The sequence below is a fragment of the Hippichthys cyanospilos genome, chromosome 7, assembly GCF_059441005.1.
Source record: "Hippichthys cyanospilos isolate Australia breed blue-spotted pipefish chromosome 7, RoL_Hcya_1.0, whole genome shotgun sequence".
Taxonomy (NCBI): Eukaryota; Metazoa; Chordata; class Actinopteri; order Syngnathiformes; family Syngnathidae; genus Hippichthys; species Hippichthys cyanospilos.
In genome coordinates, this window is record NC_142375.1 from 24156635 (window position 1) to 24172395 (window position 15761).

At 50.0% G+C, this 15761-nt stretch overlaps 2 protein-coding genes across 9 annotated transcripts; one reads left to right on the top strand and one right to left on the bottom strand.

Moving 5' to 3' along the window:
- Positions 1–36: 36 nt before the first annotated feature.
- LOC148421733 (E3 ubiquitin-protein ligase TRIM47-like) lies at positions 37–7067 on the bottom strand. Of its 2 annotated transcripts, none has more exons than XM_088419121.1 (10): positions 6216–7067; positions 5499–5594; positions 5346–5426; positions 4898–5050; positions 4462–4615; positions 3878–3910; positions 3704–3772; positions 3513–3617; positions 2417–2645; positions 37–2354 (listed from the first exon to the last, which is right to left on the bottom strand). In XM_088419121.1, exons 1-10 carry the CDS (start codon positions 6855–6857, stop codon positions 2036–2038), a joined length of 1881 nt encoding a protein of 626 aa, XP_088275247.1. In that variant the 5' UTR covers positions 6858–7067; the 3' UTR covers positions 37–2035. The 2 variants fall into 2 exon arrangements, with proteins under 2 accessions (XP_088275247.1, XP_088275248.1); XM_088419122.1 differs by having other exon boundaries at positions 3513–3590; positions 6216–7063.
- On the top strand, positions 6282–10797 carry LOC148421734 (beta-1,3-N-acetylglucosaminyltransferase manic fringe-like). Of its 7 annotated transcripts, none has more exons than XM_088419126.1 (10): positions 6288–7062; positions 7163–7609; positions 7683–8039; positions 8737–8782; positions 9059–9161; positions 9248–9401; positions 9473–9588; positions 9857–10022; positions 10311–10396; positions 10600–10797. In XM_088419126.1, the coding sequence occupies exons 3-10, from the start codon at positions 7803–7805 to the stop codon at positions 10652–10654; spliced, it is 963 nt and encodes a 320-aa protein (XP_088275252.1). In that variant the 5' UTR covers positions 6288–7062; positions 7163–7609; positions 7683–7802; the 3' UTR covers positions 10655–10797. The 7 variants fall into 7 exon arrangements, with proteins under 7 accessions (XP_088275256.1, XP_088275254.1, XP_088275253.1 ...); XM_088419125.1 differs by having other exon boundaries at positions 7570–7609; XM_088419128.1 differs by having other exon boundaries at positions 6283–7609; positions 9503–9588.
- Positions 10798–15761: the final 4964 nt, after the last annotated feature.

The window sequence follows — 15761 nt, forward strand, 5'->3', positions numbered from 1 at the left end:
TTTTTCTTGACACAAACACTTCACACTCAGGAAATCTGCCATTACTTCTCGAGAATGGCACATTTATTTCGTTTATAACTCTAAATTAGAATCAGAATAACGCAATAATATTGCACTCAAAATTGCATCAAGTAAGTTTAATAACACATTTGGACCAGCAATTAGAATACGACTAACAAGACTAACATTTGAGGCATCTGCGGATCACAATCATATTTTTTTTTTTTAAACATCAAAACACACGAGTAACTTGACATCGAAATTGTGACGCTTACTACGAGTAGGCTACGACGAAATAAAGTAGTTGAGTCGCGCAAAAATAATGCACTTGGCGGTATTTTTCAAGCGTCGCTGACTTTGGCTTCCAGTACACCACAGCAAAATTCACACGCAATCATCAAGACACGTCGTATTGTCCTCAAACGAGGCCATTCGGAATATCCTGACTGGACGGAATGCCAGTGCTGTATTCCATGTGTAGTAATAATTGCATATTTCTATAGCTTACCATGCATATATAGCCTTGTTTAAATGTAACTTGGGGGGGGGGGGGGTTGAAAGTCGAATTTGCCAGATGAGTTCTTTCTGCCAATGTTGTTTTTAGGTAAAGTGACCCGTTAAAATCCTGGCATGATAAGACGTCAACTCTGTGATTGTCTTCAAATTAAACAAGATGGCAGCAAAGCACTTTTAAAGTCAACATACAGTGGTACCTCTACTCACTAACGCCTCGTTACGAAAAACTCAGTTTGCAAAACGCCTCGGAGGAAAAATATTTCTCGCAGGAGAAAATTCAAGACACGGAAGGCCACATCGTTGCTATATATGAGACACGAGACACCAGCGCTCGCGCCGATGGGAATAATGCATTATGCAACCCGCATCATCCAACAAGTTACACCAAACATCTAATTGACATTAGCTATAGCTAACATTGTACATATTCACATCAAAACAACGTGTAAAATCGCACTTTGGGCTGTCGCGTCTGACCTGAGTGTTGTTAGCACGTCGTTAGCACTTTAGCAATGACGTCGCACAGGAAGCACTTTGCATGACCCCAAACTAAACTTAAGGCCTCGTCTACATATAACTGACTTATTTAAACCCGCGTAGTCTCCGCCTTGTTTTTTTTTTTTCAAGAAATTGCATCTATACGAATCCGGCACAGCCTGGTTTCATTCGCATGCAAGCGCGCCAAGCCGCGTCGCCAAATTCCGTCCAATCAGAAAGAACGCCCGCCTCTGACGTCACCGGTATCTGCGTCTTTGGCGGGAAAAAGAGGAGCGCGATGACGTAAATCTCCGGTTTAATCTGGTTCCCCGTGTCCACGAAACCGGAGGATGGGGCAAATCCCCACTTTGGCCGGACGTTCTGAAACGTTCGGTTTTGGTGGGGAAAAAAAAGGAGCCCGGTCACGTCTAGCAAATACGGCAAACCGCTGACATTTACCGCTAGGTTGCAAGAACCCCGACTACGTGTGAACAAGGTCTAAGAAAACGTACACGCCCAAAATAATCCCAAAAATAAATATTATCGCTCCTGTGGACTTGTAAACGATTTCTGGATCGAAACAGCAAATAAAAAAGTACAAATGAAACATCCTAAAAGGGGTCTCGCTCTGCACTCATCGCCGACACACCGGCATCATCTCAAGGCAAACAAGTGAACTGCATTCATATTATCAACGACTAATTCAAAGAGTTTTTCTATTATTATTCTTTGCATATTTGGATTATTATGCACTACAAATGACTGTTTTGATGCATTTTTATAATTGAATAATATTCATTTAAAGGGTTTGGGAGCATTTTGGGGGGGCTTGGAACGGATTAGGCTATTTACACGTTGCTAAATGACTTCCGGAACCAATCCAGTTCATAAATAGAAGTACCACTGTAATGCTTTGCACCAAATTGCCACCGGATGGTGCTAAATCAACATTTTCATTTTTGACGTGCACAACTGCTACTGTAGGATAATCGCAGTTTGAAGAAAAAAAAAGAGAGAGAGAGAATTTAAATGCGGCAGCTGTTCAAAGCCCCGGAGGAGGGTCCTGAGGGTAAAGGAGCAGGGTGGAGTCCAGGTCCAGGCGGAAAGCCGGGTAGACGGGCTGCGAGAAGGCACACCTGAAGGTGTGCAGTAGCACCACGCTGTCGGACACGCTGTAAAAGGACAGCGCCCCCTTGTGGCGCTCCAGGAAGACGCCGATGCGCGGGCACGGCGGCGCCGCCACGGTGGTCTTGCGGTTGTCGTGCCAGGCGGCGTAACCGCCGTGCGTGCAGCGGAGGCGCCACGAGTTCTCGTTGCGGCCCAGAAGGCAGGGTTTTCCGCCCCCTTTGCGTCCGATTCGCCTGGGGGGGGGGGCCAAATTGAGCGGATATTCCGGGAAGGCGCGGCCCATGTCGCGGCCTACCTGTAGGTGGCGCCGATGTCGATCCATCCGCCGCCCCGCCACTCCACCTCCCAGTAGCTGGCGTCGCCGAACTGGCCCTCGCGGCACAGGACCTGAGCCACCGAATCGAAGCGCTGGGGGTGAGTCGGGTACGGCTGAAGCTCCTCGCCGCAGTGGGCGCCCCGCCCGCCGTCCAACAGGACCAGGGTGGGGTGGGCCGTGTCCGGGTCCAACGACAGCTGACAGGAGACTGCCGCGACGAACGGACGCGATCAACGGCCAGCCAAAGCTAACGTATTTATACTTATACGCAAAAATTCAGAAACGAGAAAATAGTGACATAAATCAACTTTTACCAGCCTTTACACAGGTTACTGCTTTGTAAAAAAAAAAAGCGGAACTATGCGGTAGTTAATCACACCCAACGCTGCGAAGGGAAACTTGAGAATTGTCAAGTCTGGATTCATGAATGTCACCGGGCGTTTGCGCTGATAGGATGACAACATCCAACACCTTGTAGCTCCTGAATAATTCACGGGGGAGCTGCTGTCCTTTGTCCCTTCTGGGACACGCCTCATCGGGGTCCTCGCGAGGTCAGTACTTCTTAAATGCGGGGATCCCAGAAAGGGAGCTTTTAACTGGGTTTCTGCAGCCAATATAATTCAATGCTTTTTAATGCCGTGGCAGGAACAGTACTGTTATATTTTCAAATTAAGAGCAAATTAATCAGCAAATGAAGAAACGTCTTGCGAAAGAGTGACTCCTTTGCAAAATGTTGTATGCCTTCATTTTGTTACGTTTTAATCTAATGCCGTTCAATGACGTGATAAGAACAGATTTTTATGTTCAAATCAAGAGCAAATGAATTGGAAAAATGAAGCCACGCATTGCTAAGTGACTCCTCAAAATGTAGGACGCCTTTATGTTTCAATCATATGCTGTTTAACGACGCGACGAGAACAGTGGATTTATATTTCAAATTGAGAGCAAATGAATTGGAAAATGAAAAGATTTGCTGAACCGTGTTCGAGTGACCCCTTTGCAAAATGTTGCGTGCAAAACTTTTGAACACAAACGGCGAGGCAGCACTCGTAGATAGGCAATGAGTTGAACTTACACCTAAAGAAGACGGCTCGCATCCGTCGGTCGGCCGGCTGCAGGGGCAGCGAGGACGGAGAGAATGACGACGTAAACGCTAAACACACACGCGCACACGCACAAGCTTTCAAAAAACAAAAAGTCGCATTTGGCGCGAGAGGGGAAACGGCGCCAGAGGGGAAACGGCCCGAGGGGGGAAACGGCGCTCACCCTGTGCGTCATCTTGTCGCAAATGTCGGGGGGAATTCTGAGGCTTGCAGTTCTCACCGGCCGCGTTTCCTTCAAACACACAAACGACACGTAAAAATGGAACATTTTACATGTTATGCTCATTCATTATTATATTCCCATTATTCTAATTATTATGCTCACGAACGAGCTCACCTTTGGCGCACTCCGATCCGTTGTTCTCGTTAACTGCGAGACAAACAAAATCCGTCTCCTTAGTCACACGTCCGATGACACGTTCACTTGTCTTGCCGACGGTCGGAATCTAAGAAACTCGCCACGTCAAACAAAATTTGAGCGTGTCAAACAATGACGGGTTTTCCGCCGCGAACCTCAAAGTACGGTACGAGCGAACCGGCCCCGCCTCCTTTTCAGTCATCCAAACTCTTTTGGACACGTTCACGTGTCTCGCGGACGGTCGGAATTTGAGAAACTTGCCACGCCAAACAAAATCGGAGTTTTAAACGTCAGACTGCGACGGCGTTTCCGTCGCCAACGTCAAAGCGCTGTAGGAGCTAGCTGGCCCCGCCTTCTTTTCTCACATCCAATCACATTGGATGGTATCAGCGCTCGGTATCGGTAACCTCGAGAGTTGCGTGCTCATACCGGCCCGAAAAACGAGCGGTACGGAATATCCCTGATCACGTCTGCCGCCCAAAGCCGTAAAAGTCTCGAGCCCCCAAAGCGTTCCCCCGCTCGAGGACCAGTGGCGTCTCGCCGGCGGGTCACCCGCGTTTTACCCGCCCCGCTGATGGAGTCCACTTCCTCTCGGCAGACTTCCTCCAGGCGGCCGCGGAGTCTCCCCAGGGCCCTCCTGGCGGCGCCGAAGGCCTCGGCCGGCGTGGGCGAGGGCGGGGCGGAGGCCAGGACGGGGAGGCGCAGCAGCGGCGCCGCCTGCCGGACGGAGAACCGCACTTGCAACAACCGTACTTGTGTGGGTTATCCGCATGATGCGGGTCCCCCTTGTGTCCCGCAGGGCAGGGGTCCCCAACCTTTTTATCCACGCGGATCGGTCAAAGCTTGAGATTTTTATTGGGGGCCGGGGGTGGGGTCCTCACTCCAAAATGTTAAAAAAACCAGAAACATTATTTAGGGGGCGGCCTATGCGGCCCGGGACCAGTCGATCCGCGGAGCGGCGATCGGGGACCCCTGCCGTAGGGGGCGCTATGACGTCACCTGCAGAAAGTGTCCGTCGTCCTGGGACCGAAGAAGTTGTCCGATTTCCTGGTCTCGCCGCCTCAGTTCTTCCAGATCTTTCTGCAGCGTTTGGGCGTCTCGCTCGGCGCGACCCACCAAGGCCCGCGAGCGAGCCTCCACGCACGCGCGCACCTGCGAGCGCGCCCAAGCGCAGGGATTTGCCAGCGATTCTTCTACTTGCCGTGCGTGATGCTACTTCACTCCTCTAGATGGTACCATTGCTTTCAAGATAAAAGCTAGTGCCACGGAGATGTCCTGTATCTTTCACGCTATATGACGCACCGGCCGCCATCATTTTTGAAATCCATTTTTGTCATGCATAAGCAAGGCTCAAATGATAAGCAAGGCTCAAAACCAGAATTAAAAACCCTAACTTATCTTTGTCCTCCCTGAAAATGTTGATTTCAATGAATTTCCAACAACTGACCTCAGCTTTGGTCTTCTCCAGCCGTGTGGCCATGTCAGCAAAAAGCGCCTCGCTGTCCTCCAAAACGGCCGATGCCGACACCTGACACACACACAAGTATTTGTTGTTTGTTTGTTTTTGGGGTCCAAGAACTTAAAGTACCACGATAGGCACCTTGAGGGACTCCAAACTCTGCTGGAACTCCTCCTGTTCTCGCTCGCAGCTTCGGATTTTGCCCTGAAGCATCCTCTGGGCCTCCTGAAGCTGAACCTGGATGCCACGTGGATCATTTGCGTGGAATGAATTGCGCAAACACCTTCAAACGGACTTGCAAGTGCGTTCGAACGTTATTGCGGGTTCCGTTGAATGTATTCCCAATCAAACGTGAAAAAAAAAATATATGTGCGTGTGTGTAAAAGAACTACAGAGTATGATCGATATATGAAGAACCCAAGTAAAGTCCAATCTCTTATTGTGGATTTCAGTTCAACTGCGGGTATTTAGCGGAGCGCGACCCCCGCGATAAACAGGGGACTACTTTTTTTTTTTTTTTTTTTTTCCCAACCAAAGAAACCTCCTAAAGAGGGGACAAAAAGAAAAAGTTCCATCGCGAGATATCCCGGCGGTACCTCGGGAAAAGTGGCCCCCGTGATAAACGGGGGAACATTTTTCAATTTGTTTCAAAGAAACCGACCATCCATATGAGCGAAAGATAAAGTTCGATCGCCGCCGTCATTCCGCGGGTCTCACGGGAAAGGTGACCCCCGCGCGCGCGCTAAACGAGGGAACGCTTTTAATTTTGAATTCAAAGAAGCCAACTAAAAAGCAAAAGAAAAAGTTGAACCGCTCCAAGTCCCGTCGGGTAGGCGAATCCCGCGGTAAACGGGGTACCTGTCTCCGGGCCCTGCGAGCCTCCCCGGGGCGCTCCTCCTCCCGGTCGGCCTCGCACAGCAGGCAGTCGCCGCCCCAGTCGAGGGCGTCGGCGTCGTCCGGCTCCTCCTCGCCGGCTCGCGGGCGCAGGCCGAGGCGGTGCTGCTCGCACAGGCGCTCGGCGGGACAGCGGACGGCGGGCACCAGCTTGTGGCGCCGCAGGGTGCCCACCTCCCGGTGGGGCGCCACGTGAGCCTCGCAGAAGGAGGCCAGGCACACCAGGCACGAGCGGGCCGCCGCCAGCCGGCTCCCCGCCGGGCAAAAGTCGCACGGCACCTGGCCGGCGGCGCCCAGGTACTCCGTCGCCGCGGCCGCCGCCGCCGCCGCCGCCGCCGACGCCGCCGCCGACGCCCGGGGCTCCAGCTTGGCCAGCAGCTCGGCCAGCACCGTGTTGCGGCGGAGCACCGGGCGCGGGCTGAAGGCCTCGCGGCACTGCGGGCAGCTGAGCGGCGCCGGGGGCTCGGTCCGGTCCCAGTAGCCGTCGATGCACGCCATGCAGTAGGTGTGTCCGCACGGGATGGACACCGGGTCGCGGAGCACGTCCAGGCAGATGGCGCAGCGGAACTGGCTCTCCGTCACCGAGATGTTGGCCTCCTGGGCCATGGCCGCCGGAGCGGCTCGCCGCCTGCCCGCCTGCCCGCCTGCCCGCCTGCACGCCGGGGTCCGACTTTGGCTCGTGGTCTTCGGCCTTTGTTTTGACCGAGGCCGGGGAGCGGAGGGAGCACTTGCAGTTACTAAAATTAACTCTTCCGCCGCGTCATCCGTTCCGTTCAGCAAGACTTACTTCGCCCTCGGCGTTGACTGGCAGGTGCGCCTCATCACCTTACATTTTTACCGAGTGTTGCATCGCGAGAACTCATTTGGCAAGCTTTAGCGCGTTTCCTTACATCGTTTACTGTGGACGTCAGGTGGATCGCGCCACGAGGTTTTACTGCCATCTAGCGGCCAATGGCCACATCAACATCCACCGGAGACAGAATTTTGTGACGCATTTTTTTCTTATAGTTTTATCCCGTCAATAAACTAAATGAAGCCACCTTTAAGTATTCACGTGAATATTTTTCAACAAAAGTGACACCCATTCAACTAAACCAAAGCAAGAAAAACAAAACTTAAAACATTTTTCCGGTGGATTTTAATGAAGGACCATCATTGTATTGCAGGGGTCCCTTACTATGGTTTTTTTGTATTTTGCCTGTAAGAGAATAAAAGCAAAATAAAAAAAAAGTACTTCATTAACGACCGTATCAATTGCTGAGTCGCCTTGCATTTTTCTTGCCTCCTTGCTAAATATCTATTTTACGTTTGTACGAAGGTACTTCTGAGAACGCGACCCCCGTGAACGAGCAAACACCGTAAGTATAACGATCGTTACGAACAAATTGTTTTGAATCTTCACATCCTATTTCTTTCGTCTTTTTTGTCTAGTGACGTCACGACGCAGCCTCGAGCCAAATGAGGAAGATGATGCAAAGCGCTCGTCTCAACGTTTGGTCGATTTTTGTTATTGTCGATCTCTGATGATGACTTTGCCTCTCGATCTGCGTCATGAGGAAGAGATTCGTGCTTCGCGGGTGTCTGCTCTCGACCTTGGGCCTCCTCCTGCTTCTTTGGGCCCGCTTTGAGTGGTTCGCCGGCGGGCCCCCTCCTCGCCCTCCTCGCCCTCCCCGGGCCGAAAGGCTGCGGCTGCAGGACATCTTCATCGCCGTCAAGACCACCGGGAGCTTCCACGGAACCCGCCTCGCCCTCCTTTTGGACACGTGGATCTCCAGGACCAAGTCGCACGTGAGCCTCGCCTCAGCGCATCGGTGTCCAAGCTAAGGCCGGCGGCCATTTGCGGAGCGATAGTCGCACACCCCCGATGTGTCAAAAGGCTTAAAAAAATGACCGGACGAATAGAAAGACATACGCATTCGAGGAACCTAGAAAAACCTCTCGCGTCAAACTGGTCCCTTGCGTGAAAGCTGGCCCGAAGAGGGGGAAACGGGTGCGCCATCAATCTGGAGTCTTATCTTCTTCGCTTCGCACCGGGATGTCGGAGGAAGCCTTTTGTTGCTCTTCTAGGCGGCGTGGGTATCCGGTCTCAACGTCTTCGGGGCCGAGTCGGTCCCGCGTCTTATGCTGACTTCCAGTCGTGTCGATCCTCATTAGGATAGCGCGCTTTAATGAGCACGCTATTTTCTTGATACATTGCAGTTAAAAATCACACATTTCCTTTAGCATGTACTGTGCGTGTGTATTTATATATATACATATATATATAGTTAAATTGATACTTGCGCGCACACACACCCACACACACAGGAAGCATTTTTCTGGGCTGACAGGAAGTGAAGCCTCGTGAAGCGGAAGTGCAGAACAGGAAGTGGAGAAGTAGATTCAACTTGCAAGGGAAGGCGCACTTATCGCACACTTGACATGCTGAGCTTTGTCATCGTATATTCTTCAAGATTGAAAATGAGTTCTCTTGTTTCTGCTGCAGACGTTCATTTTTACAGACGTAGAGGATGAGCGCCTGAAGGCCCAAGGTAGGAAAAAAAATGCCCCAAAATCAACACTTTACGACACTGCCAATACACTCATTAATTGATATTGTTTCCGGAGCAGTCAAAAAAGACTTTTGAGTCCTTATTATTGTGTTCTTACTGTATATACTCATTGTTATTATATGGTTATATTCTAAAATGATATCTTTGAGATTGAATGAGCTAAGGTAAAAAAAAAAATTGACAACATTAAGGGTCCTAAATCAGTCGGCGATCATAATGAGCGATCGCAGACACGAAGGCCGTTTTGTATTTCAGGCTACAACACGGTGGCCACGGGATGCGGGGCGGACCACGGTCAGCGGGCCCTGGCCTGCAAGATGGCCGCCGAGTACAACGGCTTCCTGGCGTCCGACAAGAGGTGGGGCCGGGCCGGGCCGGGCCGGGCCGGGGCCGGGGCGGGCCCGCTCGGACTTTCCCTCAGAGCGTCTCCGCCTCCTCCCTCAGGTGGTTTTGCCACGTGGACGACGACAACTACGTCAACGGCGAGGCGCTGGTGGGCGCGCTGGCCGCCTTCCCGCAGGACGCCGACGTTTACGTGGGAAAGGCCAGCCTGGACAGACCCATCAGGGCGTACCGGCTCCTCCGGGGAAACCGAACCGTAATCTTCTCCCTTTACCTTAAAAGGCGCCGACGGCGACGCGACGGCGCCGACGTCATTTTTCTCATTAGAAGTTGAACGATCGGTGTACGGGAACGCAGAGGGAAGCGACGTTCTGGTTCGCCACCGGAGGGGCCGGTTTCTGTTTGAGTCGACGCCTGGCCCACAAAATGTCCCCCTGGGCCCGGTACGTGTTGACTCTTCCGCGATGTCACACTTTCCGGCGGGTCACTCGGCTTTCCGTTCTGACTTTTGGGGCCTCTTTTCCGCGGGGTCGACCCTGACCCCCCGCCAGGGCTCATCTTCCGTTTTCCTCCTTAGTCCCTCTATCAGGGTTCGGTTTCCCATCCGCCCGTTCATTTTCCGAGCATTCGTTCGGAGCGCATCTCCTCCGGCTCCTTCCTGCCTTTTTGGGGCGCCTCGGTGACGGCGCCCGCGTTTTCCCGCGCGTTCAGAGGGCCCCGCTTCCAGGAGACGTCGGCCGAGCTCCGCCTGCCCGACGACTGCACGGTGGGCTTCATCGTGGAGAAGTGCGTGGGGGTCTCCATGGTCCACTCCCCCTTGTTCCACTCGCACTTCGAGAACCTCGTGCTGCTTCGGCGCCCCGGTATTCTGCACCAGGTACGCAAACTTGGGTCCGAGCGCAAATATGCCTACAAAGAAGTGCAAAAACACTAGTCACAACACACGCGTACAACCACTCACACACAAGAAACACGTTTGCGCAGACACGCAACTGTCAGTCGATGCACACGCAACAAATCCATCCAGACACGCACAAACGCAAATAATCACACTTCACATTACAAACACATTCGCATGCGACGACGTGCACAAATCACCATGACGATGAACGGTGAAATATTCATATTTTGGGATTATGGTGTTTTATGTGTGTGTGTCTGTCAGGTCACTCTGAGTTACGGCCTGCTGGAGGACAAGATGAACAGTGTTGAGCTCAAAGGACCTTTCTCCAAAGAACAAGATCCATCCAGGTCCGCGCGCGCGTGTGTGTGTGTACTGTATATATATATATATATATATATATATATATATATATATATATATATATATATATATATATATATATATATATATATATATATATATATATATATATATATATATATATATATATATATATATATATATATATATATATATATATATATATATATTAGTGATTCCTGGTCAACAGGTTCAGGACCTTGCACTGCTTGCTGTACCCGCTGAGCACATCATGGTGTCCCTGAGGCACCTTCAAGCAGAACCAGGAGCAGAACGGCTTCACAACACTCCTGTCATCTTGTTGTTCCATCAGCAAAACTGTTCAAATGTAAATATGTTTTTTGTCAAACGACACATTTTGTAGTTCAATAAATCGTTACAAATATGGTGTTTGTTTTTCAACTAAATAGTCTATATGGTAGTGTTTATTTGGAAAAAAAAAGTTGTTGCAATTGGGCGCGGCCTACCTGCTTGCAACAGCCAATCATGTTGCAGCAGGGCGCGTCTGCCTTCATTAAAAAAACGGTCCTCTTCAAAATGGCGACAGCATACATCAGACTGATCACCGCGGTTCAAGATTTGAGCCGCTGCTGCGAGTCGTCCGTCGTTCGGGGGTCTCGCTTGTCCAATCTTCTTCCTGTGAGTGGTCAACTCTAAAGTTACTACAGTATTTGTATGGCGCACGTGCTCTTCTGGCTGCGAAGTTCAGGGCAAACTTTTCAAATGAATCAACTTTTGCCTTGCTGGTCAAACGTGTCCACCTCTGCGCTTGATTTTGTCAAGCAATTCTTCTTATAAATGTTACTGTATGTGTCAAATTTTCCCCGTATTATCTTAGCAAAGCCGTACTTAAGATGTGCAACTTGTGCTGCGTTAATGGACAAGTTTCTTGGAGTGCCGCAAGCAGCCGCTAGATGGCGGCAGGGTGCCGTTTAACCTCTCCCGTATGGTGGGTGCAGATGTTGCATTTATTTGAGTGAAAGATGGTTACTCGTGCGTGAGTAGAAATAAACTTAAGACATAGGCAAACAAAATATTACATCAGAATTTTGACGGGAGAAGTCAATAAAAACGAGAACGCACTACTTTCTGTACGATACCAGTTTGTCACTACTTATTTACGTCATTTTATATTCGGCAACTTAAAAAAACTCAATATCGCCATAGAGAAAATGAGAATAAAGAAATGATGTTGTCCGTTGACATGCAAGTGTACGACTTAGCTGTCTTTTTTTCTAGCCATTTATCTAGCTAACTCTACCACTAGCTAATTAGCTAGGTAGTCATTTAGCTAGCAAATTATTTATGCATCTAGATTGGAGCCAGCTACTTACAGTAGCTATTAGCATTTATCTTGCTAAGTAGCTATACATCTAGCTCAGCTAGGAGCTAGCTAGCTACTTTTTTATATGTACAGTATATGCAAATAAATAGACAGCCTTTATGATCATTACCTGCACAAGTACAAGGTATGAAATTTTAACTTGTCAAACTCGAACCGAACTAAAATCTGATTAGCCATTCCTACGTCTGCCTAATTACTTCGATATCTAGCTATTTAGCTAGATGTAGGCTAGCTATACCTAGCTTTTTGTCTAAATATCACTCTAGCTAGCTTGATAACTATCTATCTCGTTAGCTAGCAAGTTATCTAGATGACTAGCTATTTATATTTCTACCTAGCTAGTTCACTAGCTAGCTTGCGAGCTATTTCGCCAGCCAGTTATTTATATTTACAATGTATAAATCGTGCTGAGCACTTCGAGATCTTCGGTGAGATAAGGTTACATGGGGGTAATGGAGGAGGGGGAAAAAAAGTATTCGGCCATGCCCCAAACACAAATATAGCTAGTTAGCAGCTAGCTGGCTATTTAGCTATCTAATTAGCCATTCATACGTCTCCCTAATTATTTAGATACCTAGCTATTTAGGTAGTACAGTATTGGATTAACTGTATGTGTATGGATACATCGCTTGCACACCATTTAGAACGAACACACACTCACCTACTCACACAGACGTAAACATGCCCTTATATGGTATTACTGTCAAACTTGTAACCACCTTCTTTGTAACAAAACGAGGAGGAGAGCCCACCAAAAGACCTTGGGGCTCGCTCCCCGTTTTGCAAAAGTCTTTCCTTATCTCTAGTTTCTTTTTATTGTTGACTGACAGGTACCTAGCTTTTGATCGAAATAGCTCGCTATTTAAGTAGATCGCTATCTAGGTAGCTAGCCAGTTATTTAGCCGATTCATGTTTCTACTTAGCTAATTTGCGAGCTAGCTAGCTATTTAGGGATCAGTCTAGCTATCTATTTAGCAAACTAACTATTCATATTTCTGCCTAGCTAGTTGGCTAAGCAGCTAGGTATTTAGGTATCTATCGAGCTAGCTCATAATTCGAGTGGCGCGTAAGCCAAGGCGCTACACAAATGAGTGCGAAGGAGCGTGTGAACAAAGCTGTTTCCGTTTCTGTGTGTGTGTGTATATGTAGATGGATTTGTCGGCGATTGTGTTCTGTTCACGGCCCGCCGCCTCACTGATCCACCACCTGCCCACTTGTTTGCACCTGTGTGCGTGTGTGTATGTCTACACGTGTGGGGACCGTAGTTTTTTTTGGTGTGTGTGTGTGTGTTTTGTTTTTGCTGGCATAGTGGGGACCTTTTGGAGGACATTTAGGCCTGTTCTCGCAAGGTCAAGACTTGCTTTTAGAGAACGGCTTGCTTAAGGTTAGGGGATAGAAAAGCACAGTTTCGCGTTTGTGCGCGCGTGAGAGAGGCGAACGTCCAAACACACGCATGCGCACAAATAATAAATGCACTCGTCTTTAAACACGCACACACACACACACACACACACACACAGCAGCGCATACGAGACAACGATCGGGCCAAGAGACGGCGCTTGCCTCCCTGCTGTTACCATGACAACCACAACCAGAGCCGCGCTTGAGATTCTCTGCGTGCTCCCCCCCCCCGCCCCGCCCCCCCTCACCTCCTTTCAACTCTCCATCTCCATCATTCCTCGACTACTTCTTTTCCCTCTTAGTCGTCGCAAATGACATCTCAAGCGATGTCATAGCTGCCCCGTTTAGCTCCGCCCCCTCTCATGCCGCCTTTTACAAACTGAGCGGTAAATCTTTTCGCAAGCAGCTCTGCTTTTTTTTTCTTCCCCCGATCGTGTCAGGCAGAGAGGGGCAGCGTTTAGACAGCCCCCCCGGCCCGCGCCGATTGGTTGATTCATGGCTTGGCCGGCCGGTAATTGGACGATGACGGCGGGGCGCGAGTGTCGCGGAGCGATGATTGATGGCCGCCGCTGTCGCCGCTGTCGCCGCTGTCGCCGCTGTCGCCGCTGTCGCCGCTGTCGCCGCTGTCGCCGCTGTCGCCGCTCGGGCTTGTTGCAGCCCAGGAGTACGCGCTCGCGCGTAGCTGGCGTGCGTTGGCAAAACATATCCTCGAACTTTTTCCAATCTCCAATCGCCGACGCGTTATCGGCAACGCCGGACCGCAGCCGGTACAAATTCAATAGCGTGTTTACGAGCGCCTCGGCGCGAGTTTGCTTGAAATGAAATCCGATGAAATTCTTTTTTTATTTCCAAGCGAGCGATCACAATCTTTTGCGCTTTTCTTTGGTTGTTTTTCAATCAAGCCCGTTCCATGCGTTTGCCCGACTCAATTTTGACATCGATGAAATCAAAATATTAGAAAACGTTTGGGATGTTTGATAACATCGTTTCTTCTTTTTTCATAGCGGAACATCTACTCAACCTTTGAATAGTCACTAGTACTACTAGTAGTGCTAGCGGCTAGTTTTGAAGAGACCTCGGAGATCAGATTTTCCTTCAAACTTAGGGAAATTGCTGTCATTTTTCTCCATTTTCTAAGTGGTAATTTCTACTTTGAATTTGAAAAATGTTCCCTTCATGGTTCTCACAACGCACTTGGTCCTTCCCCGTCCTCCTCGCCGACGTTACCCCGGCTTTCGCTTCTCTTTTCAAATCCCGCCCGCCTTTTTCCTTGGCGGCTTTGCCGTCGTAGAAGTTTGTCCTTGCAAATCTGGCTTTGTCAGGCGTGTCGCCGAGCTCCGGGGAAAAAAGTTACAAAGGGGAGTTGAGGGTGATCCCTGTCTTTCATTTTTTTTACAGTTCTTGGTTGGTTTTTTTTTTTCGCCGTCCTTGTTTTTATGGACTCGAAGGAGAGTCGCCGCCGAAAGTTTGGAGAACGGGGAACCGGCGGCGGGCTCGGGCTTCCGGGGAAGCACGTGGCCGGACGCGAGGAAGCGAGAAAAAGGGGACGACGGAATTGAAGCGAGGATGGACGAGGAGGAGGAAACTTCAAGCGGGGAAGGGCGGGAGGACGGAGACCGGGAAGAGGTGACCAAAAGATAGACGCCAGGAAACCGTTGCAAACGAGGACGGAAAGGAGCGAGCGTTTGAAACGCGAGCGAGCGCCCAGGCGGAAGCCGGACGTGACGCCGCGCCGTTTGGCCGCGTTGCCTTGGCGGCCCTTCTTCCTCTCGTCCGCGTCTTTGCTTCCAACTTGTGGAATTCCGGAGGGTGGCAAGGTGCGTCGTCAGGGCGGCTTGCCAGAGCTGCTTCATCACCGTGTGTGTGAGTGTGTGTGTGTGTGTGTGTGTGTGTGTGTGTGTGTGTGAGTGTGTGGGGGGGGGGACTCCGGCAATATGCGCCAAACTGCACGGCAACAAATGGCCCCGCTTCATCCTGAACCGTCATGAATGACGTCAGCTGCCCAGTTGGATCTCCCTCATTATACCGCCTCACCGTGTGCGTGCGTGCGTGTGCGTGTGCGCGTGTGCGTGTGTGCGCGCGCGCGCTCAGACTGTCAATCAGCTGTGATGCATGTAAGTACAGTCCAGTATTGGCCTGAGTCCAGTTTCAGTGAGCCAATCAGATGCCAAAACATGACCCTGCGGTGCCACTAGAGGGAGGCAGAGCAAAATCAATGCACCAGTTTCCACACTCAGTTTTATCGTGGCGGCTTCCGTGTTTCGTTGTCAACGTTTCCTCATTCCGCTTGAATGGTTTCCTCTTTCGAGACACTTTCAGGTGTAGCATCGCCGCAGTACCCAACTCGTACCGGTAGCGGGATGGAAAATCTCTAACTGGTATCTGCCAGATAAAAAGTGCGACGGAATATCCCAAAGTGTACTGGTATCACTCTGAAAAAAGTGGTCTCGAACATTTGTGGTATCAAACATCCGTACTTGCAATGATATCTGTCTTGCAAAAAGTGGTATCGTACATCCCCAGTTTTACCGGTATCTGCCAGAAAAAAGTGATAGGGAATATCCCGACTCTTCCTGTATCCATCAGAAAAAAGTATTATGAAACCT